We start from the raw sequence: 27,564 nt of genomic DNA on the forward strand, positions 1-27,564 counted from the left end.
ATAAATAAACTTTTCGAAGAGAGCCTGGAAAAATGGGAAAATGCTTGGTCAAGTACATATAATGGAAGGCAGACAGGAAAGTTCTTTCCCAAAGTTGCCGATAGATTCCAGCCGCACATCCAACTATCCGCACCACTAACCCATCTTAACCGAACACGGCCCAAACAACAGCTATTTTTTCCGCTTTCATCTAAGAGAATCTTCATCATGCTCATGCCTGCCTAATTTTCTAGTAGAACAAAGCATTAAACACCTAATATATGAGTGCCCACTAATAGAACCACTGCGCAGTGTTGGGATACGAAAGTGCCCACTGCAAGATAAGAAGTGGCCACCTGATGAGAAGGGGCTCATGAAGAGAGAATATTATGAACATTTTGACACATTCATTAAAGCAATAGATTTTAATGTAATTTAGTTAAATGTTAAGTTATTTGTTTATTTAGTTTTTAATTAGATCTACTTATTAACGTTATTTTTATTATTTGACAGTTTTAGTAATTATTTTTTCACCATAATATGAATCTGATATCCCAATATATATATATACATTTTATATTTATGGTTATTGTATTACATGTAATATTTTGTATGAAGCATGTAGAATAAATATAATAATAATAATAAAAAAAAGGAGTCAGAGAAAAGGTCTGCGGCATCTCCATATCGATTAATGTGCCGAACGGTCCGAGAAAGACTAGATTCCGACCCATAATTCGTCCTATGTTGGGAACATAGAATAGGGAGTCGACGCTGGTAGACCCTGAAGCCAACGCAGGGCAAGATCTCCGGGAAATCAACCCTATTGTTAAGAATAGGGAGGGAATTCCATAAGAACAAGGTCGAAGGAAAAATTCTTGTCTTATTACTCATTTTATAAACAAACAACTTTTATCGTCTTTTCTCCATTTCAATCCAGTTGTATTCTCTTTAACCTTTAAACCTTTAACAAACTGCTCATTAGTTTCCTGAAGAATTAAGGATTTTTGCAATTTTTATTTACACGAATGTCTTAATTTGAACTATTTACTTTTTAACAAGTTTGTATTAAAAAATAATTATAATACTTAAAAAAACCACGAATAAAATAAGAAATAAAAATGTAAATACGTTTGTAAATCACGGCGCCTGAATCGACCATTCCGCAAGACCTCGGTGTGTTGCGGGTATGGTTGCTCCGAGCGCCGTGAATTCAATCATATTTATTTAATTAGAATACAAACTGCTCAAAAATAGGGATTTATTCTTATTAGAAATTTATTCTTAGTCTATTAATTGTCTATTAACGAGAATATAAACGTACTATTGTTAGGGATTGATAAAGTTAGAAATAGATATTTAATGAGATTTCGTAAGTTTGAAAATCAAGGCGCTTAAGATCTACCAATTCTTGGATAGGGAAAGAACTAATGGCATTTTTCAATTTCAATTCACACAAATGTCTTTAATTGACCTATTTCCTTTTTTTTAAACGTTACTTTAAAAAATTAATAATCACAAATTTTAAACAAAGAACAAAATAAGAAATGAAAGATCGTTTGTAAAACACGGCGCCCGAATCAACCATTCCGCAAGACCTCGGTGTGTTGCGGGTATGGTTGCTCCTAGCGCCGTGAATGCAATCGTATTTATTTAATTAGTCTATAAACTAACTGCTCAAAAGTGAATTGGGATATTTGTTATTTATTCTTATTCTATTAATTTTAATTAAATTACCCGATATATTCTTCTTAGTTAGATAAATAGAATATAAAATAAAAATCTAAAACAAACGAATGTTATTCTCATTTTTAATGACGGGTTTACTTAAGTATTAAACATGAAGATTATTCATTTTGTAAACAAACACTTTTTCTCGTCTTTTCTTCATTTTAATTCAGTTGTACTCTCTTTAACCATGGAAAAGATATCTACTTGAACTGAAAGTTCGCAATATTATTGTGAGAAAGAGTCTTCGAGGTAACCGGCAAGTGGATATCGCAGAGTTAGTTGGCGTGTCTCAGTGCGTGGTTTTAGCCCGATTCCGAGAGACTGGAAGTGCCAATAGGAGGTTTGGTAGTGGAACTATCTGGTAGTTACGACGCTAAGAGAGGACAGAAATATTGTCATTGCTATCAAGACGGAACCCTTTCCATGTTGCCTGCAAGATTTGCAATGAAGCACAAGATGCTTTAGCAAAGCCTTTAACGATTACGACCCGTTTGCGGGAAGTTGGCCTCACATCGTATCCCCCTTTGAGACGACCTGGCGCAACAGCCTGCCACCAGCAATTCATTCAGTGATAGCAGGCACTGAAGAATCTACCATACAATGCACCAGTTCGTGCTCCCTTCAGTGCAGGTCTGGGCTGAGATTTACACCGGAGGACGAATATGACTCCAATATTCTTAAAGGGAACCTCACCGCAGTCCGTTATGTCCAAGTAATCGAGGAATACATCCCTCAAACCAGGGATCTCATTGGCAGGGATTTTCTATTTCTAGATGACAATTCTAGACCTCATAGAGACAGAGTTGTTCATCAGTGTTTAAAAAACCTGAGAGTTTCCCATCTCTTCCCCCATTGTCAGCAGACCTCAATCCCATTGAGAGCATGTATGTATTGCAGAGAAGGCTTTTCGATCGCCATCCGAAGCAAGTTGGCCTGCAACAACTGAGTGCAGCGTTGCAACATCAATGGAGTAAAATTCTTTATGAAATTAGTGACAACCTTATCAGTATGCTTAACAGGTGCATAGAGGTTTTAGCTAACCCAGGACATTATACGATATTAATTTAAAGAAAATTATTGCGACCAGTAAACAAAATTATGGAATTAAAACCTTTTGTTTTGTTATTTTTCAAAATCCCTTAATTAAATTTTCCTTAGCGATGAACATAATATTTTTAATAAATTTTAATGCAATTTACAATAAAAATGCTAGGGAAAGTAAGCACTACAAAATCGACAATATTCCAATTAATTTTGAACAAAAAATATTTAGATACCCTCCTTTGTACCCTCTCAATCATGAGCTATCCGTTGTTTGATCCGGGTGACCAAACAATTTTTGCACAATCCAAATGGCAACGAACAAGTGCAAGTAATAATAATAAAATACAATCCATTTATGTTTGGTGGTCTAATTGACCATGTTAATTTAACATTTAACCTTCGGCTGATAGGCAAAAAATGGCAAAAAGATGGAAAATTCGAAAGGTTGGTTGAGATGGGGAGTTGGTGTCCGAGTGGATCGAAGTCACGACAGCTCAAGCGGGTAGAGCCGAGCCGAAGGTCGTAGGTTCGAATCCCGCTCGTGACAAAACTTTTTCAACTCAACCGTTTAATTATAATACATAATAATAATAATATATTTCCTAAATATAGGTACAAAAAAACCATTTATCATTTCTATTCTTCTATTTTCTCACTCTCCCCCTCTCTCGACAGCTTTTGAGGATTTTCAGGTATAAAAGATATAGAAGGCAAGAGAGAAAGATACAAAAAAATTAGAATATAACACTTAACGAGGTAAAAATACAAATATTGCGCGAATAAAGATGTAAAAGAGAAAAAAAGCAAGACAAAAAGGGAACAAATAAAATACAAACCATTGCTAAGATCGAATGAGAATGTTTAAAAATTGAATTGCTGTTTGAATGCGTGCAAATTTAACGAGTGGTCGGCAATAGGAGTCGTGCAGAGAAATGCCCTGGGATTCACGAAGCTTGGAAGTACCCAGGTAACGCGTAAGGAACTCGACAAGAACTGGACATACTGCTAAATAATTAAATAGTCCTCTCTTGCATAAAAGTTCCCCTCTCAATTTGAACAGCCATCGTGACTGTCTAAGAGACCAACTACTGTGCGATTCATTATACCCACAACCTTGATTGAATATTTAGTTCATTATAAAACGAGAACCTGGACGACGATATGGCACTAGTCGCAGCCTCGTCCCAATGATTCTGGCATATTTTAATTAATAATGAGGCTTTGAACCATGAAGTTCTCCTATTGATTACTTCAATTGCTAATATTCTCTTAAGTCGAAATGATGGTAGATTTAGAACTTTGCAGTCGAACAAGTACAAGTATAATCGGAGCCAATTTTTTGTACTCACTTTGAAACGCTCCTCGCGAAATCGAGCGAGTCCGAGTCCGAATAGAGGACGTTGACTCCCAGGGAGAACCCGTGGACGGGACGCCGGGTGTCGACTGTCGGCACGCTGTACGGCGAGGACCTGAACACGACCAGCATGATCGGAGCCCTGGAGACGATCTGGGGCAGAAGACCTCCGCCGCAGTAGCGAGCTAGGAGTGGTTCGTTTTCCGTTGGTCCATCGTGGAAAAGCAGCTGGTCTTCTCCGGGCGAGCAGTCCGTCCTCGTGAACTTGACAGTCTTGTTAAATCCCGCCACGGACCTTTTAAAAAAAATCATTACCAACCCAATCTTTATAAATAAAATAAACGCACCTTCTTATCCTGACGTAATTGTCCTTTATGCCGATCATGGCGTGTTTGCAGGTCGGAACGGTCTTCTGCTTTATTAGATAATAGCAGGTGACGTTCCTCGGATAGAGGCCGGGAAAATTGGGACTCTGCACCTGGCAGTTTTTCCTGAAAAACACAAACACAATAGGAAATAATTCCCCCTCGCAAAACCCAATGAAAAATATCAGATTTTATGTACAACTTGTCCCATGAACAGACGTAAATACTTCGGTGTTTTTCCTTATCATCAATTTTGTTACAAAGAGTCTTTTTTCTTTACTTTGTAATATTTTCATTACTGTTTAATAGGAGTTTTAAAATCTTAATGACTCATTACAAATATGAGTCATTAATGACTCATGAAAAATATAACATTTTATGTACAAGGTGTCCCACTTACAGACGTCAATACTTGGGTGTTTTTCCTTCTGATCAATTTTGTTACAAAGAGCCTTTTTGTTTACTTTGTAATATTTCCATTACTGTTTAATAGAAGTTTTAAAATCTTAATGACTCCTTATAAATATGAATCATTAATGACTCATGAAAAATATAACATTTAATGTACAAGGTGTTCCACTTACAGACATCAATACTTTGGTGATTTTCCTTCTAATCAATTTTTTTTTCGAGAGTTCGCAACAGCAGAGGTTATATCAACCCTCGGGGTCCCGGTGTTTTTGAAAAAAAAAGGCCCATTTGTAAGAATGTCGGGTTCGAATGCAGGGCTGCTGGATTCGAACCCGGGACCTTTACCTTACAGTGATGAGCGCCGTGTCAATGCCTAAACCGTTGCGGCCACCTACCCCCCCCCCAACGATAACTTTGTATTATTTTCATTATTTTTGAATAGGAGTTTTAACATCTTAATGACTAATTTTATTCGCATTTAATAATAATAATACAGTGTTTATTTTTAAAGCATTACATATTTTACGCATAGTTAAATATAAAAGTATAAATATAAATAAATAATAAATATAAATAGAATTAGCCAAACTCATTTAAATTTAAAATAAATTTATTTCCCGTTTAAAATATTCAACAATTTTGGCCCTGATCTTCAAAATCTGAAAGATTTTTTATGCTTTGACATTGCCGTTATTTTATTAAACAATTCCGTTACTTCGATATTTTATTTTATTGTGACGAATGTATTTCTGGCTAATTCTACAACCCTTTTTCCCCTCACGCTGTTACGGCCTACACTCCAACAATGGAAATTATTGCAGATTCTCAAGTTTAGTATTCGTTCGTCCACATTTTTAAAGAAAGTGTCTATTTGAAAATGTTACTAGTGGGAACAATACATAATCTATATTTATTCTCATTTTATTGCATAGATATTGTATATTATGTGTTAAAAAAAGGCTAATAAACAAATAATAAGTAGAGCAGAATGCAGGATCTTCAAATTCCCCAATTTAGTACTTTTCTATTTGACAAATTTTAATAAAATATATCAATTTTGAAAATTTTGCAGTAGAGATATCCAACAGATTGAGTCGTGAGGTTCTATCCACCGGAAGTGTCGATTGAAATAACGTCTCACCTACAAAGAATTATGTGCGGGGCATCAATCAAGCTGGAGAATCATTCTTTGTCGTTGTTGTAGAGAAAAATCATCTAATAGTGTTGGTAAAACCTCCTTTANTGCAAGGAAAGTTAGACGACTGCAAGAGATCAGATCAGAGCCCCTAAGTCCCTGGACAAGTTGAGAGCGATACGGCTTAAAATTGTAAGTCGGAGTACATCTCCAATTTTGTTTTTTGAAAAACCTAAAACCCTTCCAACATTTCGGAGAGAGGAATTCGCATTTTCGCTGAACGTACAATATAATATTAAGCTCTTCGTCGAAATTACGCTGTCGGTTTCTTTTTGCCATAACTTTGTCATTTTTTGACCAATTTAAAATCCGATTGCACCATTGTTTTCAAAGGAAAAACACCTTTAAAATGATTTGTCAGGATGTACAGGGTGGTATTTGAAATTTTGAAGTTGAACTGGGCTTGAGGTCCCCTGTATAATTTTTCTACAAAAAAGGTAAAATTTTGAAATCAGACTAAAAAGTATTAAACACTTTTTTTATGGCGTAACTGATTCAAAAGAAATTCAGCCGGGCCATCTAGAAATTACACCCTGTATATTTCACAAATTTTTCTATTTCAATTGTTTTTTTACCCAACTAATCCGGCCGAAAACTACTCAAATTTGGAGACGTACTAAACAAACGAAAGTATCCTCAACTTCTACCGTACCACATAAAAAACAAATCCTTCTTTCCTCTACTCTAGTTATGTCTTAATTTAATCCTAACAGCCCTCCTTGAACTTTAAATGTAGTGCTAATAAAATTTCACCATTTTTTTTCAATTAAGTCCGGCCTGTTTAAAAGTAGGTAAAATTGTGGCTCTTCCTTTTTTTTCCTAAGTTATTTTCTGAAATCAACTTATAAGTAAATTTACAGTAAATAAATTATTACGAGCCTTTTTGTGTTGGTGTAAGCGTTCAATATTATTTATCTTTACTTTAGTGCAGAGATTCTTTAAACCAAAACACATTTTTACTGACAGTTTGTAACAGAAAAATCTAATTTTTAGCAATAAAACGTTAATTTTTACATCGGTAATCCTTTGACAACATATAATAATAATAAATTCTTTATCGTTCTTTACCTTTTTACAGTATGCAGATCTTAATTAAAATAATAAAACTAAATTCACTAAAATAAAATTGTAACTAAACAGCATATAAACTAAAAAAATGAAATAATACAAATCAGAAAGACTAAATTTGACCAAAGTATTTGACAAGAAAGTTGCTACATGCTCATTTAAATAATAATAATTTATAAAGTCTGGTCGACTCCCAATCCCATTGCCGACATATATTTTATGATTATTTAAATTAAAAACAATCTATTTGACATCTATTGTACAGACAATATCGGGATATTGGGATCAGTCAGGAAGATTTCCTATCTTTCGAAAAGAAAGTTGATTTTTTTAAACCATCGCAACAATTTTCATTAAAATTATAGCCAGAATAATAATAATATATTGACATAAAACGTAATGTCCTTCTAAAGGAAGCCTGTCATTTTTTTTGCCAGCGTTTTCCATTGTATAAATGATACACATAAATAAAAATAAAATATATAATCGACTTTCAAGCCCCTTTTTGTCGTACCATAAACCCAAGATTATGACGACCGGCGAAATTACCCACTTACTCTGTCTCACTGCCGCTTCTAAAGTGCTGTTTATATACGGCCGTATAAAATTGAATGCCGTCGGATCATCCTGACAATAATAATTCATAATCGACGATGATTTTTTTTTGTCTTATACGTTTGACCCAAACTCGATAAATATTTACAAGAGCGTCTTGTACTAGCCTTAACTATCAAAAAGGCAAACTATACAGACAACCCTGAAGAAATTGGTAGAACATGGAGATAAAAGAAAGACCTACCTAATCACACAGTTTATCAATAATATAACAGAAAAAATACAGTAAAAGGGCAAAACTTATCTTTTTTTACTCTCTCTCTCTCTCTCTCTCTCTCTCTCTCTCTCTCTCTCTCTTTCTCTTTCTCTCTTTCTCTCTCTCTCTCTCTCTCTCTCTCTCTATCTGACAAGTCAAACTTTATTCTATGTCTATGTACCTTCTTTCATAAATTCTGATCTTTTTTGAATTATTGAATTACCGAAGGAAATATTGTCTTAAATATTTTCTTCTCCTTTTTTCCTCTCGATTGTCTACCATGTTTCTCCATCCGCTGTTGAACTATTCCAAAGAGAACCTTTTCAGAATCGATTCCTTTTGGTCAGAGACGGTTTAGGAGGGGGAAATTCAATAATGAAGATGGAAAGGGATTTTATTCTGTAAACGAGAATGCGAAGGGCCGAAAGGATAGGGCTACCGGCCCTACGCTTTATACATTACCCCATTAGGCCCCGTGCTCTTTTCCCCCCACTCGATTAGATGCCGTTTCGTTTATCCCTCCAACCTGGCCTGTTTTGATTTGTAATCGAAAAAATCGTGAATCTTCGAGGGTTAACCCCGGCGATTTGATGAAAGTCGGGCTTAACTTTGCCCCCGACTTTCGACGTGATGAAGAGAAAGGATTATGCGTTAGTTTTAATTAAAACTACACCAGTTACCATGGATTAATACGGATTTTAGATTACACGGTCGCGTTATTAAATTATTAAACGACCTGTTGAGCCTGAGGGTTGAAGACTGATCACGATAATTATATTACTAAACGACGCCATTGGCAAATTAAAGCCTAGTTAATCTTTCGACTATTACTCAATAATAATCATAAATTACAGTTGGAGTTTGTATTGACCTCAGTAATCACATTAAATTTTGAGATATCTTCAAAAAGTCTCCGGGATGAAGTTGACATGTGGTTTCACAAAGCGATTTATATCACCATCCTCAAGGCCTGTTTATTTAAAATTATATACATTAAAAATTTATATTCTTCAGTCTTTAAATTCGTAATCTGAACCTAACCCGTCCCTAATCTATAAAATAATCGTAATAGCAATTTTGATTTGCTAACAGGGACGACAGGATCTACATGGTGCAAGGAAGGAATAATGAAAAAATTCGACATCCTATGGGGGTCGATCAAGGCGCGATTCTAAGCCCAATATTCTTTGCACTCTTTTTAAATGATCTGGAAGACTGGTTTGATTTAGAAGGTCATCGATAAGCGGACTCGTTTATGCGAACGATGTGAGTTTATTGATTACTGTTCGCGAAGATTACAGATGATTCCAATTAATTATTCTTTTTAACTAAGGTTTTTGATTGAGATGAAAAATTTATGTCACGAGCGGGATTCGAACCTACGACATTCGGCTGCTCTAACTCCTTGAGCTATCGTGATTTCGATCCCGTCGGACACCAACACCTCATCTCAACCTAAAACCGTTCGAATTTTCCCTCTTTTTTGCCATTTTTGAGCCGAAGGTCGTGAGTTCGAATCCCCCTCGTGACACTAATTTTTCATCTCGACCAAAAACCTTAGATAAAAAGAATAATTATTTGGAACAATTAATACGATGTTGATTGGGATTCGGGTTGTGGTCTTCAAACATACATTGTTATTATATCAACGCCCAAGCTTTCGACAAGTTTTATTGCCTTCTTCAGCGGATCTACAGAGGCATAGGGATATAATCATTTAGACAGTTATAAATTGTATAAATAGTTATAAAATATCAGTTTTTTTGTTACTTAAAGATACAAAGTCAAATCGTAAACACATTGCACATTGTATGTGTACAAACAAACTATATACATATATAATAAATAAATAAAAACCTCTCCTTAACAGCCTCTTACATATATAGGCATTTTTTAAAACCAGTAACAATTACTTAATAAATATATTCTTTGGGTACATAAATATCACAGGCGTTTGACTAGAAAATTGTGTTTATCACGTTATCAGGTGGGAGGTTCCCCACCCCATCACCTAATTATAACAATCATTTCCCACAATTTTAAAAAACAAGATCTTAATTGCTAATACATTGGTAATTCTATGTTATCACAGCCTGTTATAATATATAAATAAATAAATAANACCCGAATCCCAATCAACATCGTATGAAGGCTGGTTGATCGCACAACAAACAACAATTAATACGGTCAATTATGACCACTAAGCAAATATGGATTAATTATAGATAATGATTAACTCACTTCAAAAAAAAAAGACATGGATTATGATCTTAAACTAAACTTGAGTTAAAACTGTGATTCCCGGTTGGTTTGAATACACATACAAGCAAAACGGAAAAAATTAATATTCGGAAAAAAAATAGAAAAGTCGATCCAAACAAGGTTAAACATTATTACAAAAATCATAATTAATAAACGTAATGCTCGGGGAAAAATATAAGATTTTTGAACGGCGATTTTCAATACAAGTAAGGTATGAAGTGTAACAAGAAAAAAGTAAGCCATGTGGGTCAACTCAAGAAATGTGATTACGCTCAATTCCGTCGTTTATTTTATTTATCTTTCGAAGAAAAAAAGCTCCGAACGTCAATAAAACAGAAAATTGCTAGAAATTTTCCTAAAAGGTCAGAAAGACGGTCGACCCTTTACGACCTGATTTTTTGCTTGATGGGTATATGGATATTTTGTCCCATTTGGACCCCTCCGAAAAAACGAGGTTAACTCGACCATTTCTCAGTTCTCGAGGTGTTTTTTTGTAAACACTTCCTCTTCCAAAGGCAAAATAAATTCAGTGGATGTTTCCTTTGAATTTGACCGAGGAACATACATACTTTTAACAGTGTTTTCATTGAGAATAAGGTTTCCCTGAGTTTTTTTTTAATTATAAAGACTTTCATTAGGCTCCAATTATGGTCGAAAATAAAAACACATTACGGGCGAATTATAAAACCGATCACTGGAGGGATGGCTTTACCCCCCCCCCACAAGGATGGAAATTGTCTTAAAAACTGAAAGGCCAGACGTTAATAAACCTTCTTTTTTCTTTACTCTACTTTTTCTTTCTTGATATTTTGTAATTAATACATTTATAAAAAAGTTGGTAATTCGTGAAAAACTTTAAAATCTGATTACACTTCAGTTCGTCATATTTTTTGTTTTTGTTTTATTTAGCAGTTGTAAATAAGTCAACACGGCTTCGTCCGCGTGGAGCTTAAGCAACACACCCTGGTCCCGCCCGCAGATCCTTTTGAGAATTAGACCTGGGATTTGGGGAGTTCTCTCTCTCTCTCTCCCTCTCTCACTCTCTCTTCCACTCTCCCTCTCTCTCGAGGATATAACTGAATCCCAGGCCGGCCCCACCCATATTTCCTCTTTCTCGTCGATCGGCGTAAAAATCAGGCTGAATTCACAGCCAAATGAAAGGCTTAAAACGCCGAAAACAGCAAAAAATTCGGCTTTCTTTTTTTTTCAAAATCAAATCAGCAGAAAAAAATTTCTTACAATAAAAGGGGTGTGCTTAAGCAGAAAAAGCAGTAGAATCAGGATAAAATGACGGAAAAAGTTAAATATCTAAATGAATTTTTAAAAAAATTATAACGAAATTAGATAGATTTTTTGCTAATTTAACTGATATTTATCTAACATACTAGTAACTAAAAATTACTTAATTATTTAAGTTATTAATTAAAAAAAATATAGAAATAATTGATCGCATTAAGTCAATGAATCGACTATCCTGTAAATCGAACAATAACACGGCGCTTAGTGATGCTAAACCCGCACTGCATTCTAGACGTGCGGAAGTGTTGCCCGATAGCGCCGTTCAGTTTAATTTTTATTTAGCTATTTCAAACCACCCAATTCTTTATTTAATTGTTGTAATAAATTTTTGTTATTTATTATTTTAAAATTTTATATTTTTTAGAAGAGGAAGAAGTCCAATCAGAAAGAAAATTATTATCAGTTTCTTCGTACAGGAAGTGTGTTTCTTTCAAATTGGACTTATATCGAATTGTTCGGTTGTGTGTAAAAAATTCCAGTATAAAAATAGCCTTACTCCAGATTGTTTTTAAACATAAAATTATGTTCAATATTAAAGGCTGATAGTTAAAATTCTTATGAAAAATATTGCAACACATATAAATCAAGATATTGTTTAGTTTGTGACCTTAACGAAAGTTTTGTTTATATTTATTGTAATATTATTTGTTCCATGAAAGACATTAGGGATTAATCGAGTCATTCTTAATCGGCGTAAAAATCATGCTGAGTGCAAAAAAAATTCGGCTTTCTTTTATTCAAAATCAAATCAGCAGAAAAAATTCTACAATCTAAGGGGTGTGCTTAGGCAGAAAAGGCGGTAGAATCAGGATAAAATGACGGAAAAAATTAAATATATATATATTATACCGACAAACGAAGAATCAAACTATTCCTTGGTTCATTTCAATTTGCTTTCAGACAGTTTTTACTTTTTCTAGTAGCAATTTCCCTTTATTTTGTTTAAAATTATTAACACGAATAAAATAATTTTTTAACATAGAAAATTAGATCGAAAGATACAATTTGGTATAATTTTACATCATGAAAAATTCTAAGGGGAAAGAAAGTTTGCCGATCAATAATAAATATCTAGGTTCTAACCCAAAAAACCATCTATTTCTCCCCACCCGAAGGAAAAATTATCTGCTGCAAAAAAACTGCCTCCGTAGAGTCCGGCAAAACTTTATTGTTTGAAATAAAATTCCGTACTCAGCTAAATTACTTGTGGGGATTTCAAAGAGATGAAGAGTTGGAAAAGTTCCGTTCGTTTTTCCACTCGATTCAAGGCAGGGACTCCTGTTTTTATAAAGCTTTCTCAGATTTATTCTTTATAAATAACTGAACCAATGATATTAATAAAGCTATTATTGAATGTTTCAAATCAGCTGACCTTTGCAGGTTACTAAAACTGAGGTGGGAACAGGTTTACTTAAAATGCGTACCGTGGAGAGAAAATGAAAGGCGCAGTGTTCATTATACAATTTGAAAAAAAGTGTTTCACTTTGATGCTGTGTTTCGTGTTGGCTGAAATCGGTCCCTTGCATTGGGTAGAGAGATTTAGCTAAATAAATAAACAAAGTAGGGCGCTTTCCCAATACGCTTGAGAACCAGTCGGTTCGCATTGATGCGGTATTTTTTTTTTTTAATTTTTTTTTGTAAGTTGTTTACCACAATTGTTTTTTGTCTCTACTCCAATCAAACCAATCGGAAAAAAAGCTAAAAAGGCCTGCTTCTTCTCAGAACATCGGAGAGGTTAAGAATTGCAAGAGATTACCAATTGCGGACTTAAGAAAAAAGTCCTTCAAAAGAAAGGTGAAAAAAGATGCTAATGGCGGCTGTATTGAAAGAGTGACCAACATACAGCAGAAGGAAACAAATAATAAAGTCAAAGGGGGCAATACTCCTTATTAATTGGAATTTTAAAATGAAAAAATTAAACATTTTTAAAAATGTTGCAGTTTGTTTTATCCTTCTTCCGTCCACATCATCAAAAGATCCAGTTAATCCGGCTTAGATAAATTAATTGGCGTCCCCTCAGATATTCGACGTTCTCAAGAGATACGACCAGGCTTTATTTACAGCCGCGGAGGTTTTTCATTAGGGAAATGGACCTTGGAAAAACAAGGGTTCGTACGTATCGTAGAAAAACAAGTTCGTACCAAGTGGATCAATTACCTGTAACACTCGTCGAACGTCCTGCTGCAGTATGAGCCTGGAACGTGAACGCCGCGTTCAATCGGCGCTTCGACGCTTCCCAACCTTGACACGGCCTCGATCGATCCGAGAAATTTATACCTAAAAATAAAAGAAAAAGTTTTAAAATATGTTTCAAAAATTTCGGTTATCGTTCAATTTAAATGATGAAATTTTAAGTTTTCTTTATTTCGAAATTGTGGCGACCCAATATGACAGGCGGGGCGATTGGTATTCCGATGGAAATGACGTCTGACTGACGTACAACGGCAAATATTAACTATGGGTTTGAGTTTTGATCCATGTGTACGGGTCGTAAACGTAGAGATTTGTTCGATGAACTTTAGAGGGAGAGAGAAAGTGAGAATGCGAGATAAAAATCGAAAGTACAGGTTATTACAAAGAAAACGAAATGATACATAAATAGGTACACACATAGGTACACAAAAAATAGAGAAAAGATATTTTTATTAAGGACATACCGAAACAAATATTTCCTATGGATATTTTGGGCTTCACCCTCCCTGAGGTCACTGGAGATTATAGACTAAACGGTTTTTTAAACAAGTAGTACACTATTTTTGGATTTATACCCCATATTTTACAAAAAAATCTTTGATCCTAGTGTATTTTGTGTGTCTGTGTGTGGGTGTGTGTGAGAGAGATGGATGGAAAAAAGAAGAGAGAGAGAGAGTGCGAGAGGGATGAAGAGAAGAGAGGGAGCGTGAGAGATAGAAGAAACAGAGAAAGCAAGGATGTGGGCGAGAGAGAGAGAGAGAGAGAGAGAGAGAGAGAGAGAGAGAGAGAGTGAGAGAGAAAGAGTAAGAGGACAAGTGGACAAGAGAGGGTGAGAGGTGGATAAAAAGAGAGAGAGAGCGAGAGAGAGATAAAGAGCAGAAAGAGAGTGAGAGAAAAGGAGAGTGAAAACGAGAGAAAGGTAGAGAGGACGAAAGAGAGAGGTTGAGGGAGAGAGAGAGAGAGAGAGAGAGAGAGAAAGAGAGAGAGAATTTCATGTGAACACCGAAATCAACCCTTTAAATTAATTGGACTAATTGTTTTATTATTTACTTTCTTTCAAAATCTATTAGAATGAAATTTTGGAAAATGATAAATAATTAAATAATATAGAAATAACTAACCGTCTGCTTTGTAAACGTAATCGAATGTCAGTTTTTATTTTTAAATGTGGAAGTATAGTTTCCTTACTTAATAAATGGGTCCGGTTGAGTGTGAGGGATGGATGGAAAACGGTAGAGAGAGAATGCGAGAGGGATGAAGAGAAGAGAGGGAGAGTGAGAAAACAAGTGGACAGGACAGGATGGGAGATGATGCAAAAAAGAAGAGAGAGAGTGCGAAAGGGATGAAGATAAGAGAGAGGTATATATATATAGAGAGAGAGAGAGAGAGAGAGAGAGAAAGAGAGAGAGAGTGAGAGTGAGAGAGAGAAAGAAACAGTGGATAAAGGATAGAGAAAAAGAGAACGCGAAAGAGAGAGAGAGAGAGAGAGAGAGAGAGAGAGAACAACAGAAAATACCTTTCATTAATTTAAACTAGAAAAAACGGCGCTAGTGAGCTACCATACCGCAACACTTGCCAGCTATCAGAGAAGGTAGTTTTAAACGCCGTGTTTCTTAAACCAAAAACACATTTAAAATATCCATGCTATTTATTTAGTATTATAAATACTGTTTATACGTATTTTGTCTAAATTTTAAAATGAACAAGGCTATACTTGTCATAAGACAGAGAAATTATTGCCAGATAATTATTGTCAAATCTACATCAAATTTGTGTTACAAAAATCGACCAATAAAAACATTTTTCCAATTGAAAACTAGAGGAGAATTATAGGCAATAAATATCTGTCGAGTTAGGGCCGGGATGCTTTGGAGTTGATGAAGTGATGTTGGCAGTTTGATCAAAACGATTCGCCCCGCTAAACGATAATAGTCCCCTTTTGATCAACTAAGACAAACAGTCATATCTGACATCTCATAACACATTCCGGTGAAATATGCATTTAACACCGCATTAATAATTCCATTAGTGGAGAATTACGGCTCATTATTTAATTAGATTTGATCCCGTACATTTTTATTTATTGAAAAAAATCATTTTTAGTTTTTTTATCGAATTTATTCTTTAAACATATATTTTATTTGTATATATTTTTATATATTTTCGATTAAGCGCTTTAACTTGAATGTCCCTTCGGGGACTAAACTTTACAGCCGGGAACTGTTAACAAAGCGGGCACAGTTTGTACAAGTTTCAGTCAGAGCCAGGTTGAGTTGAGAGGCAATCCTACTGGGTGAGAAACATAAACTTTGAAGTGTCCAGTTTGACTCGAGTCCGGCTGTTTCGGACAGCAATTGTGGATCTGTTTTTGCTTTCCGCGTTTCGAGAAATTGCAGCGAACATCGTCCCACGGCTCGAGTACCGCACAAGTTTTCAGGCAGGCTTATACAAACGTTTAGCACAATACTAATTAATCCTTTTCTTTTCACAATGATGAACACACGAGGACACATTAGGAAATATTTGATGTTTTGTTTTTTAATAGTAGAGAGAGAGAGAGAAATAGTAGACAAATAGTAAATAGTAGAGAATTATGAAAATTGCAAATAACCATAGTTAATGAAAAAATATACTCTCTCTTTCTCTCTCTCTCTCTCTCTCTCTCTCTCTCTCTCTCTCTCACTCATTCTGTGCAAAAATTCCACACAATTGATTTTTTTCATTCTCCCGAAAAAAGAAAATTCTGCCCTTAATTTGTTTCATTTTTTTAAATCGACTAATACTTGTCTATGCTATTAATCCTTAATCCAAAACATAGATAAATGATTTGTCAATGTTTACTTTTTACGGAATTTAAAATGTTGGTTCAGTCTCATTTGAATTCTGAAGCAATAAACTGTTTAGTTTTCATCTTTGTTTTCTTAATTTAAAATTTTAAACTTAAAAATGCCCTTTAGTGCTGAAGATGTTGCGCGTGGTGTGGCACTTATTGATGATGGACGTTCCATCAGGTATGCGGCTATTGCCATCGAAGTTCCCTACGAAACAGTGCAAGACGCCGTTAGACCTTTTCGAGAAACTGGGTCCTACCATAGAAGGCCCGGTTCTAGACGCCCTAGGTTAACAAAACCCCAGAATAACCGTTTTTTTGATTTTGACAATTTTGCGAAACCGGCACCTGACTGTTGTTGAAGCGATTTATCAGCTACAGGAGGTTTGAGGTGTCCAAATTTTTGAACGCACTGCTCGAAGAAGATTAAATCAGTATGGACTGGTGGCTTTTTCCCCGTAGGAGAACCAGAATTGACCAGAACACAGAGTTGCACGGCTCACATTTGCTCGAGAACACAGTCGTTGGTCTTTCGACGATTGGTCTGCTGTACTTTTTACAGATGAGTGTAGATTTGCTATACGATCTCCAAATGGGCGGGAAAGAGTGTGGAGAAGGCGAAATGAAAGGTACGAAGCCTGTAATTTTACCCAGAGCCGAGCTTTTCAACGTAGCTCAGTGATGGTGTGGGCGTGAATTTCAATGGGGAGTTGCACAGAATTGGTTGTTGTTCGTGGATGGTCTTTGACGGCCACTCGCTATGTGGATGAAATTTTGGAACATCATGCTTTGCCTATTGTACGATCAACCCATTCTTAGGATAACAAAAACAAATATAGAATCCTCCATCGCAGAATGGATCCAAGCAAAACAAAAGGAGAAGTGGATAAACTGTAGCGGTGCTAGGCATAGTAAACTTATGGTGAAACAACCCTCACCAAGACTGACAAAAGCATTGCTGCAATTGGAAAGGACCAAACTCAGAGGAGTGTTAGGACTACTAACCGGTCACTGGCATCTACACAACATGGGTATAAACAACGATGATCCCAATTGCAGATTATGTAAGGAAACAGTTGCCCATATCATCTACGAATGCAAAGCAACAGCTCAATGGAGGTTTAACCTAACGTATGGAAAAACTTAGGGAATCAAATTGCAGCAGCGACAGTCAATGACCTGATACTTCTAAGAAGAAGGATTGAGTCTATTCTAAGGAACGAGGAAGGTACAATAAACCAGAGGCTGCAGTGCCTGGGGAGCGCAAACCCCGCTTCCTAGTATCCATACCATACCATATCATTTGCCTATCCTCGATGAAATCAGCGACAATCCCATTTTAATGCAAGATAATGCCCGTCCACATGTCGCTCGTATATTACAAACCTTCAACTTAATAACATCAGAGTCTTAGGCAGGCCAGATTTGAACCCCACGAACATTTATGGGATACCCTCAAAGACGATTAAGAGCACGTCCATCACTTTCTGATACACTCCGCCATCTAGAAAAGTCTCGTCTTGAAGATGGGCTAACCACCAGCAAAGAGACATCTCCAGACTAGTCGAAAGTATGCCTTGGCGTCTTCGAGATCCAATTAAGGCATGAGGAGTAACTTTGTAATTAGAAAGCGAGGGAGGACATTTTCCATTTTATAGCGGTTTGCCCTATTCTTTCTGAATATAGAAGATTATTCTTCGGTGCAGTGTATTTACAAGAAAAGATTTTTTAAGTTTGTTGGATGGTTCCATTTTGACAGCATTGGTGTTATACACCAGGCTGGATAAGAAGAATTATATTGTATGATAACATTGTTTTATTCTATCCATTATTCGACGTTATTATTATTAAATTCGTTAGATTTCCTAGTCCAATTGACCAAATAATATCTTTCAGTTACGATGTTTTTTTTATATTTCGACCTCAACAGTTAATCTTCTGATTTTTCCTTCTTAAAGGTGGGATAATAGGTCATCTCAAAAAAACCACAACCAGTTTTTATCCACAACGTTTATCGGATTTATTTTAATCCTTCCTCAGGTAAGTTAAAGCCTGTATACAGAACAAATATTTTTTAAATTTTTAGATCAACATGGTTATCATTGATTCTTCACTACTTAGAATGGTTAAAAAAGTGGTCGTCAATCATTAATATTTTATAACAGTTTATTTAAAAAAAGAGCCAGTGTGGTACTTATTCAGATACGAAGAAACGTTTTAATATTCTGAACCTGGCTAAACTCTTATCACAACCTCTCATGTGAAGTTCGACTTCTTATCAATTTATCACAGACCAACGAATCAACATTAAAAAAACCACTCAACAGTTAAAATTGCATTTTTCTTAAAAATATATTTTTAAACAACAAATTTTATTTATTTTATTAACAATATTTTAACAATTATTATCAGAACTATCACAGATTTTAAGTTTCCTCCAGAGTTTAAAATTGACTAGATTATTTTTATATATTGTTTAATTGTGTAAGGTTTTGGTTGAAATGAAAGAATTCGAAAGAAATGAAGGAAAATTCGAAAGGTAGTTTGAGATGGGAAGTTGGTGTCCGAGTGGATCGAAGTCACGATAGCTCAAAGCGGTTAGAGCAGAGCCGAAGGTCGTGGGTTCAAATCCCGCTCGTGACACTAACTTTTTCATTTCAACCAAACCCTTACATAAAAAAATTAATTTATTAATTTTATTATTATCGAGATGTAATTAAGGCAAGAAGAGGAAATACGCGATATTGAAATGTTAATTAAAAATCTAAAACAAAATTAGAACAACTTTTATCTGTCCTTTTTTTTAATTTTTCATTTTCCTTGGCAATTTAATTTTTTTAATACTTTTTTTTAGACAGACTCAATCATTAAACGATAAAAAACGTGAAACTTTGATTAATATATAAAAATATATACAAATCAAGTTATATTACGGAGTCAAAGAGCAATGCATTCACCAGCTCCCTCCTTGAAAGATCTATAACAAAAACTCGTGCTTTCATTAAAAACAATCCTAATCTAGTTATTTGGAAAGCTGATAAAGGTAATGTGACAGTAGTGTTTGAAAAATCCCACTACAAAAGAAAAATGGAAGAACTTTTGAGTGATAAAAACACATACTCCTTAGCTAGATCTGACCCTACAAAGAAAATTCAAAGTAAATGCAATTCTTTAGTAGATAGCCTTTTTGAGTCTGAATATATAGACAGAAGACAAAAAGTGCTGTTGAAAACTAGCAACGCAGTTTGCCCAAAGATATATGGCCTCCCAAAAATACACAAACCAGGCATACCCCTTAGGCCCATAGTGTCCTCCATTAATAGCCCAGGAACAGAGCTGTCCAAATATGTTGGCAACATATTAAACAAGTTGGATGCAGACAAACATTATAACATCCTCAATGCATTTGTGTTTAGAGAGATGGTAAAAGACCTCACCATAGAGGATGATGAATTGCTTGTATCCTTAGATGTGAAATCATTGTTTACAAGTATACTTCTAGGGATGATAAGTTACACCTTAATGAGGAGACAAAAAGAGTTAGATACCCTTACCAATATCCCTTTTCACACGATACTGGAGGTCTTACAAATCACTACATTCAATGGATTCTTCAGGTATGAAGATCAAATATATACATAAAAAGAAGGTGTGGCCATGGGAGGGACTCTTTCATCGGTGCTTGCGGACCTTGTAATGAATGAGCTACTGGATTGGATTGGACTTAATTTTGGATTTCACATCAAATTTCTTAAGAAATATGTTGATGATTTGTTCCTGATTATAAAAAAGAGTGAGCTGGTGGACATTTTGAAGGCGTTCAATTCTTTCCATCCGTCACTACAATTTTCACAAGAAATTGAGGTAGATGGGATACTTCCTTTTCTTGACCTAGTTGTCATTAGAGATAATGGTAAATTAATAACTAACTGGTATTTGAAACCAACCAGCTCGGACAGGATGCTACATTTCTCATCCAACCATTCCTTTCAAATGAAAGCTAACATAGTTTTTAACCTCATTGATAGGGCTCTGAAATTGAGCGATGATCGGTTCCACAGTGAGAACAGGAAAAATGTGCGCTCTATGTTAATAGATAACGGTTACCCAAGATCATTAGATAATAAATAGATTAATGGAAAACAGGACAAGAGCAACAAGGAATAAGAATATACCTGTTGAGCAAAAAATTTATCAACCAGTTACATATGTAGCTGGAACATCAAGTAAGTTAAAAAAAACTATTGAAAGAAAAAATAGATAATGTCAAAATTGTTTACACATTTAATAATAAAGTGGGCAAGAATTTTTACACAAAACTTAAAAGTAAAGAACCTCTATTACAAAAATCTAATGTAGTGTATCGCATCAAATGTACACAATGTCCCACTGTGTATTACGGCCAAACGAAACAATATTTATCGGAACGTGTGCGGCAACTTAAGTATGATTGCAATGATGAAGAAAGGCCGGGACTGTCCTTGGGACTATCCAAACATAGACTTGCTACTAAACATAATTTTGACTTCGATGGAGTCAAAATTGTGGCTTCAGAACAAAATATTGGTCGTAGACTTTTGAGAGAAATGATATTTATTCATCAGGATAACATGGCATGTAATTTAAAAAAAGATTTGAATAATTTGAGTGTGATATACAGTGGAATTTTAGCAAAAGACAAGGTCTATCCCCAAAGATCGTAACAATACTTGCATACATATTTATTTATTTATTATAACAGGCTGTGATAACATAGAATCACCAATGTACCAGAAATTAAGATCTTGTTTTAAAAATTGTGGAAAATGATTTTTATCAGTAGGTGATAGTGTGGGAAACCTCCCACCTGATAACGTGATAAACACAATTTTTCTAGTCAAACGCCTGTGATATTTATGTACCTAAAGAATATTAATTGTTAAGTAATTGTTACTGTTTTAAAAAATGCATATATATATATGTAAGAGGCTATTAAGAAGAGGTTTTTGTTTATTTATTTATTATATCGTGAAATATGTAATGTGTTTAAGTTATGACTTTGTATCTGTAAGTACAATTAATGCAATTTACAGTAATTTATAACTATTTAAATGATTATGTCCCTATGTCTCTGTAGATCCCCTGAATTTTTTTATATAGCCTGTGGCTTCCTCATTTTTTCTACCTGCAGTATCTGTACGGACGCGTCGTAGGGTTTTGTAATTCTATTTAATTTTTTGTGCTTAATAGTTTATGTTCTACTTTTTATTTATTTTTAATTAATTTTTTAATATAGCGTCTGGTATATTAAAATTGGGACTTACCTCATGTTGAGCCTGAGAGGCGAATTGTGCACCAGCCTCACAGTGAGGGTGATCGTCGTGGATTCGGAATAATAAACCGTGGGACCACTCGCCTCCCCGCACCATCCGCCCTCGGTCAGCGGCCTCCCCAGCTCTGTCACCTGCATGTAACCGTCCGTGCACTGTCCGTCGAACCTGCCGACGTTGAACGTGTCGAACAGAAACTGAAAATGAAAATTAAAAGAAACGTCAATCCATTTTTGTTCAAGTGGTCAATTGTCCAAGTTACTTCTTTCAATTAATTATTATTTTTATGTAAGGTCTTGGTTGAGATAAAAACAAGCCTGTGTCACGAGCGGTATTCAAACCTACGACTTTCGGCAAAATACACCGCTGCTCTACCACTTGAGCACTTGACTAATGTGTAAATTAGCAAAAAGAGGGAAAATTTGAAGGGTTGTGGATTGAGATGAGGGGTTGGTGTCCGAGTGAGTAGAAATCACGATAGCTCAAATGGTTAGAGCAGCGGCGTATTGAGCCGAAGGTCGTGTGTTCGAATCTCGCTCGTAACACTGACTTTTTATCTCAACCATGACTGAACATAAAAAGAATAATTTATTAAAAGAAATCGTTATTTAATTTACTGTACTGACAATAATCGTGTTTGTTAAATTTTAATTTTTTTAAAAGGCTTTTATTCAATATAAACATGTGAAAGCTCGGTCTGACAATTAATCCTATAATTCGTGTCGAATGTGAAAACGTTTTTTTTTTCGTTGTGAAAATTTAAAAGAGCACACGATCCGCCCTGGTGTTAAACAGACAGCACTTTTCCTCCTGCCTCATCAATCAACTGTGCAAGGGTACTTCATTTGTATGATTCAACGTATCATACTTTCCACGGTATAACTCTTTTTTCCTTTAGAATGTGGAATAAACTGTAATTAAAAACTACATATATTGAGAAGACAACTTTAGTTAATCCGTGTTGTGTTTAGCGACCTTTAGTTAATGATTATTTGGAGATCGTGAGATGCGCTCTGGTGGGAAGTTTTAGAAAAACGTTTTTAAAAAAACATCTTTACTGAGATCATCTTCAGTGCCTGGGATTTATAAACATTGTTTAAATTTTACAAATACGTGTAGGATGTGAAAAAAATGAATTTATACGACGCTAGAAATTTTTGATTCAATGGAATATTTGTTTTCTGTGTAGATGTGTCATTCTTGTCTGTCGTGTTGAGAGTACCAGTGAGATATTGATGTTTTATATTTATTTACGTTGGATTTTGAAGAAGTCGGGATCGAAAGACATTTTTATACGAGGAGTCGGCTTCTTTGAGGTGAAAGGAAGCGACAATGGGAAAAATGGGTAATGGTTCGGCCTGATTATCCTTTCAGGATTAAATAGACGAGGATAATTAGGGAAATAAAAGCCAAATTGTGGAAGAATTAGACTATGTAGAAATGTTAATGTGTAGAATGTGATGATTGTTTTATATTTTCAATTAATTAAGGTATTTATCTCAACTAAAACCCTTAATTAATTGAAAGCTATTAATTGCGCAAGCAGACCAGGAAAACTAGTGAATTTAATAAGTTAAAATGAATTATGTCTTTACTAAAGTTCTCCGTGGTCATTTCATTTGTCGCCGAGAATCAAATAGATTACACGACATTTGAAAAATGGCAAAAAGGAGGGAAAATTCAAAAAGTGGGGTTGAGGTGGGAAGTTGGTGTCCGAGTCGATCGAAGTCACGATAGCTCAAGTGGTAGAGCAGCGGCGTATTGAGCCGAAGGTCTTGGGTTCGAATCCCGCTCGTGACACTGACTTTTTTATCTCAACTAAAAACCTTATTAATTGAAACATATTAATTGGTCAAGCGGACCCCGAAAACTAGTGAATTGTTTTATATGTTGTATTATGTTTTGTGTGATGTGATGATGATATATGCATGTTATCGATATTGAATTTGATTAATTTTAGCGTAGCTGCGACTGAGTTTACATGTGTCTGTTCTGTAATTGATTCCGTGTTTATCAGTGTTGATGTAATTTCTAAAAATTTACGTTTATGTTTGTTTTGTTCTGGTAATATTTTTGTATTGTTGAAGTCGAAATGGCATTGGTGTTCAAAATAGTGGGTAGCCAGTGCTGTGGGATTTTGTTTGAGTTTTTTTGCAATCATAGATATGTTGTTTTGCTCCCTTATTCAAATATTGGGATGTAATACCGACGTAAGTTGCCGGACAATGTAAACAATTGATTTTGTAAATTACGTCAGATTTATTTTTTACTGTTGTGGAATCTTTCATTTTGGAAAAAAGGCCGTGAATGAATGGCACGGATATGTATGTTTGTTTGTTTGTACTTGAGAGATTTGATGTTGTATTATTATTTATTAGTAATAGTGGATGGTGTTAGTACTGAGTTGTACTTGTTCATTGTGTGTTTTGGGTAGTGATTGTTATGGAGGATATGTTTGTATATCTTTATGTTTTTGTGGTGAAATGATTAATGGCTTAGGGTAATAATTCTATGAAGTAGCCCTTTGGCCTTAGTTAATCTCGTTTTTGTCATACTCTCGGTTTTTTTTCTCTCTCCACCGGGAGTTAATAAATAACCCGATTTTTTAATCGAAAAAAAAAAACAAGAAAGGGTGAAATTAGAAATTCCATCAATTTTGAAAATGAAAAAGAAAAGGAATATATTTGCTCTCTTTTTTTTATTCCCTCTTCTAAGTCAGCGGAACGACGCCGATTTCCCAGAAACGTACCCGTCTTCTGATAAAGGCGGTAATATTCAGTTTACGGTACTTTCGTGGTTTATGGCGACCATTCACCCTCCGCCCTCTAAAAAAAAAAAAAATAAATAAATAAAAGCAGGGTTTTCCATTCAAATCAAACGTGACAAATCACCCCTCTCGTAATACGGTTTAAACTGCGAAAATTCTTGGAACACCGTGGTGAATTTTTAACCCTCGACGTGTTTAATCTCCCTTATTTTTCTTTTTTCCGGATGTAAATATAAAATGAAATTACACGCCTGGTAAAGTTACTAATACACGAGGCTAAATCACGCTTATTCGCTTCACAAGAGAATAAGGCTATTGCATAAAAATAAACCACCCCGTTTACAAGAGGGTAAAAATCCTATATTTACTTATTGTACTTATTTATCATTATAGGCGGGAGGAGAAAGACGGCAAAGTCGGGAAATGGCGCTTTTTTTAATGTAATCATAAATTTCAACCTTAAAATACAATAGAATGTTGCATCTTTACCATTCATAATTTGCCTGCCGTTTCTCTTTTGTGTGTGGATCCCTCGAGGCATTTAAAGCACGCGGGATTATTGGAAATATTCTTATTACATGAAGTAATAAGGTCGTAATTTTAAGTTCGTAATTTTTTCACTGCCTTGCTGTCTGAGAATTAGTACCGCAACGTCCCCGAGAAATTTACGGTCTTTGTTCCGTATTACAAAAAATGTTTATATGCTAGGCTGGGAGAATCATTTAGAAAAAAATCCGGATCAATTTTTTGATCAATTCCGGAGAGAAAAGAAAGATCGAGGATGAGAGAAAGAAATGAGTGAGTGAGAAAAAGAATTAGAATGGAAGAAGAAGAATAGAAGAATTTCAAATATAAGAGTTAATGAGAAAGAGACAGACAGAAAAATATGTGTGTGTGTGTGTGTGTGTGTGTGTGTGTGTGTGTGTGAGAGAGAGAGAGAGAGAGAGAGAGAAAGAAAAAGTGAAAGAAAGGGAGAGAGACCGAGAGGAAAGGAAAAAATTGTAAATTAAGATAGTTAATGAGAGAGAAAGAGAGAGAGAGAGAGAGAGAGAGAGAGAGAGAAAGGGAGAGAGAGAGAAAGAGAGAAAGAGAGAGAAAGGGAGATTTTGAGGGCTGGGCATCCACCAGTAGCCAGACGCCACCAACCCGGCTGCAGCGAACGGACAGGGAATGATAGGGCTCTCCTCTCATATTCTCAATCTTNAGAGAGAGAGAGAGAGAGAGAGAGAGAGAGAGAGAGAGATACACCAAAACAAAAAAAAATTCTCAAAAATAATCCTGACATACTCATTCTTTCTGCTGATAAAACAAAACAAACTGTAGCAATCAGGAAAAAAGAGTAAAAGGAAAAAATTGAAAAAATTGTCAACGACACAAACACATCCAGCACAATCTAATCAGACCCAACCCCTTCTCTCATCAAACAGACAAACCCTTAAGAAACACTTAAACAAAAAGAAATTGACATATAACCTACAAAAAAACCTCAGACAAGAATAACACAACAAAAACAAACACTTTGAGCTCTGAAGGTGATCTCAATAAAGATCGAAACATTGGCATGATAAAGAAACTGTTTTTCTAAAACCTACATCACACCAGACCGCATCTCACGATCTCCGAATAACAATCTCAATTATAATATTGTTTTTTTCATATTTATGTTTAACAATATTGCCTTTTAACTTTTACATTATGTTATAGTTTCAACGATTTTTGATTATTTTAATTACAATATGTTTATTAATCAATACAACCTTTACTTCAGTAATTAATGTGAATTTTAATTAACTAATTAGCCCTGATTCACTCACTCAAAGCACATTTGTTTGTGTCAAAAATAATTTTAATTACCATTATTGTTAGAGCAAACTAACATAAATTACTGAAAGCCAGCATGCAAGAAAAGTGTCACAACTCAAAAAGGGGTTTGTTTTTAGGAGTAGTACAGCTGGATTTTTAAAGTTTTGTATTTTCGCTTAAGTCTTGGAGAAACGAAAGACAATATTGATGGACCCAATCACCTTAATGGCGTGTACTTAATACATAAGTAAAAAGAAAAATAAACTTCCATTTGTCCCTCCTGTAAAATTATCTTTCGTTGAGCTGTCACTTTTATTGTGGGGTGTGCGGTATACACTCTGGCCAATTTGAAAAAATGTGAAGCCATTAAAAAAACGTTTTTAAATGAAATTCTTTTACAGTTTTTAATGTTTTGGAAATTTACCTGTACGATATCGCCGTAGTCGTGACCGCTGGCGATGTAAGTAAGGTGACAGAGGTACGGCAGGGCGTTTTCCCTAGGCGTTTTCAACGTTATCGAATACGTTCTTCCCACTTCTCCATAATACGTCCTATTGCAAACTGAAATAATTCAAAAATTAAATTTAACAACAATAAATGAAAATAAACAGAAAAAGTCTGCAATGATAAACGGCCTTGTTAACGGGGATTAATTAAAACCGACGATCCTTCTCGGGGTCAATTAGTGAGGAGAAAGACGATTGTTTTTTTACGCAATAGGCAGTTGAGGAAGTTTTGCGGTTCTTAGTTAAAATATTCATATAAACGGAAGAAGCTGATGAATCTGGTTTGCTCCTGAGATCTGGCTGGGGGGAGAAAGCTTTTTTGAAACAAACAGGGTGTTTCAAAAGAAAAAAATGTGACAGAGCAATTTATTATAGGTTTTGATTTTAGGGATATATTATATAAGAATGAATGTTTCAGTACACATTTTTTTCCAGCTCAACAGGTTAAAAGGGAAATTCGAATTTCTTGATATCTTTAAGGCTTTCTCCTTCTATCTCGACTTTGTTAAAAGAGGGAAAAACACAAATAGAGGTGTAAAAAGATTTTACAGCCGGCCCCGGGAACGATATATCTCTACGGTCGCCTGAGCCAGGAGGATACCAAGAAATAACAGGGCATAAAAGACTTGTATAAACA

At 35.1% G+C, this 27,564-nt stretch overlaps 1 protein-coding gene across 1 annotated transcript in view; it reads right to left on the minus strand.

Annotated features, from left to right (window-relative positions):
- LOC106665966 overlaps window positions 1–27,564 on the minus strand; it is a 75,844-nt gene that overhangs the window by 13,610 nt on the left and 34,670 nt on the right. The window contains exons 3-7 of the mRNA XM_014392798.2: window positions 26,846–26,982; window positions 21,846–22,048; window positions 13,677–13,796; window positions 4,456–4,599; window positions 4,104–4,403 (exon numbers count right to left, since the gene is read on the minus strand). Of these exons, the coding sequence (XP_014248284.1) occupies window positions 4,104–4,403; window positions 4,456–4,599; window positions 13,677–13,796; window positions 21,846–22,048; window positions 26,846–26,982 (904 nt within the window). The remainder of the gene's footprint in view (window positions 1–4,103; window positions 4,404–4,455; window positions 4,600–13,676; window positions 13,797–21,845; window positions 22,049–26,845; window positions 26,983–27,564) is intronic.

The sequence above is a fragment of the Cimex lectularius genome, unplaced genomic scaffold, assembly GCF_000648675.2.
Source record: "Cimex lectularius strain Harlan isolate CLEC.00 unplaced genomic scaffold, Clec_2.1 scaffold338, whole genome shotgun sequence".
Lineage (NCBI taxonomy): Eukaryota > Metazoa > Arthropoda > Insecta > Hemiptera > Cimicidae > Cimex > Cimex lectularius.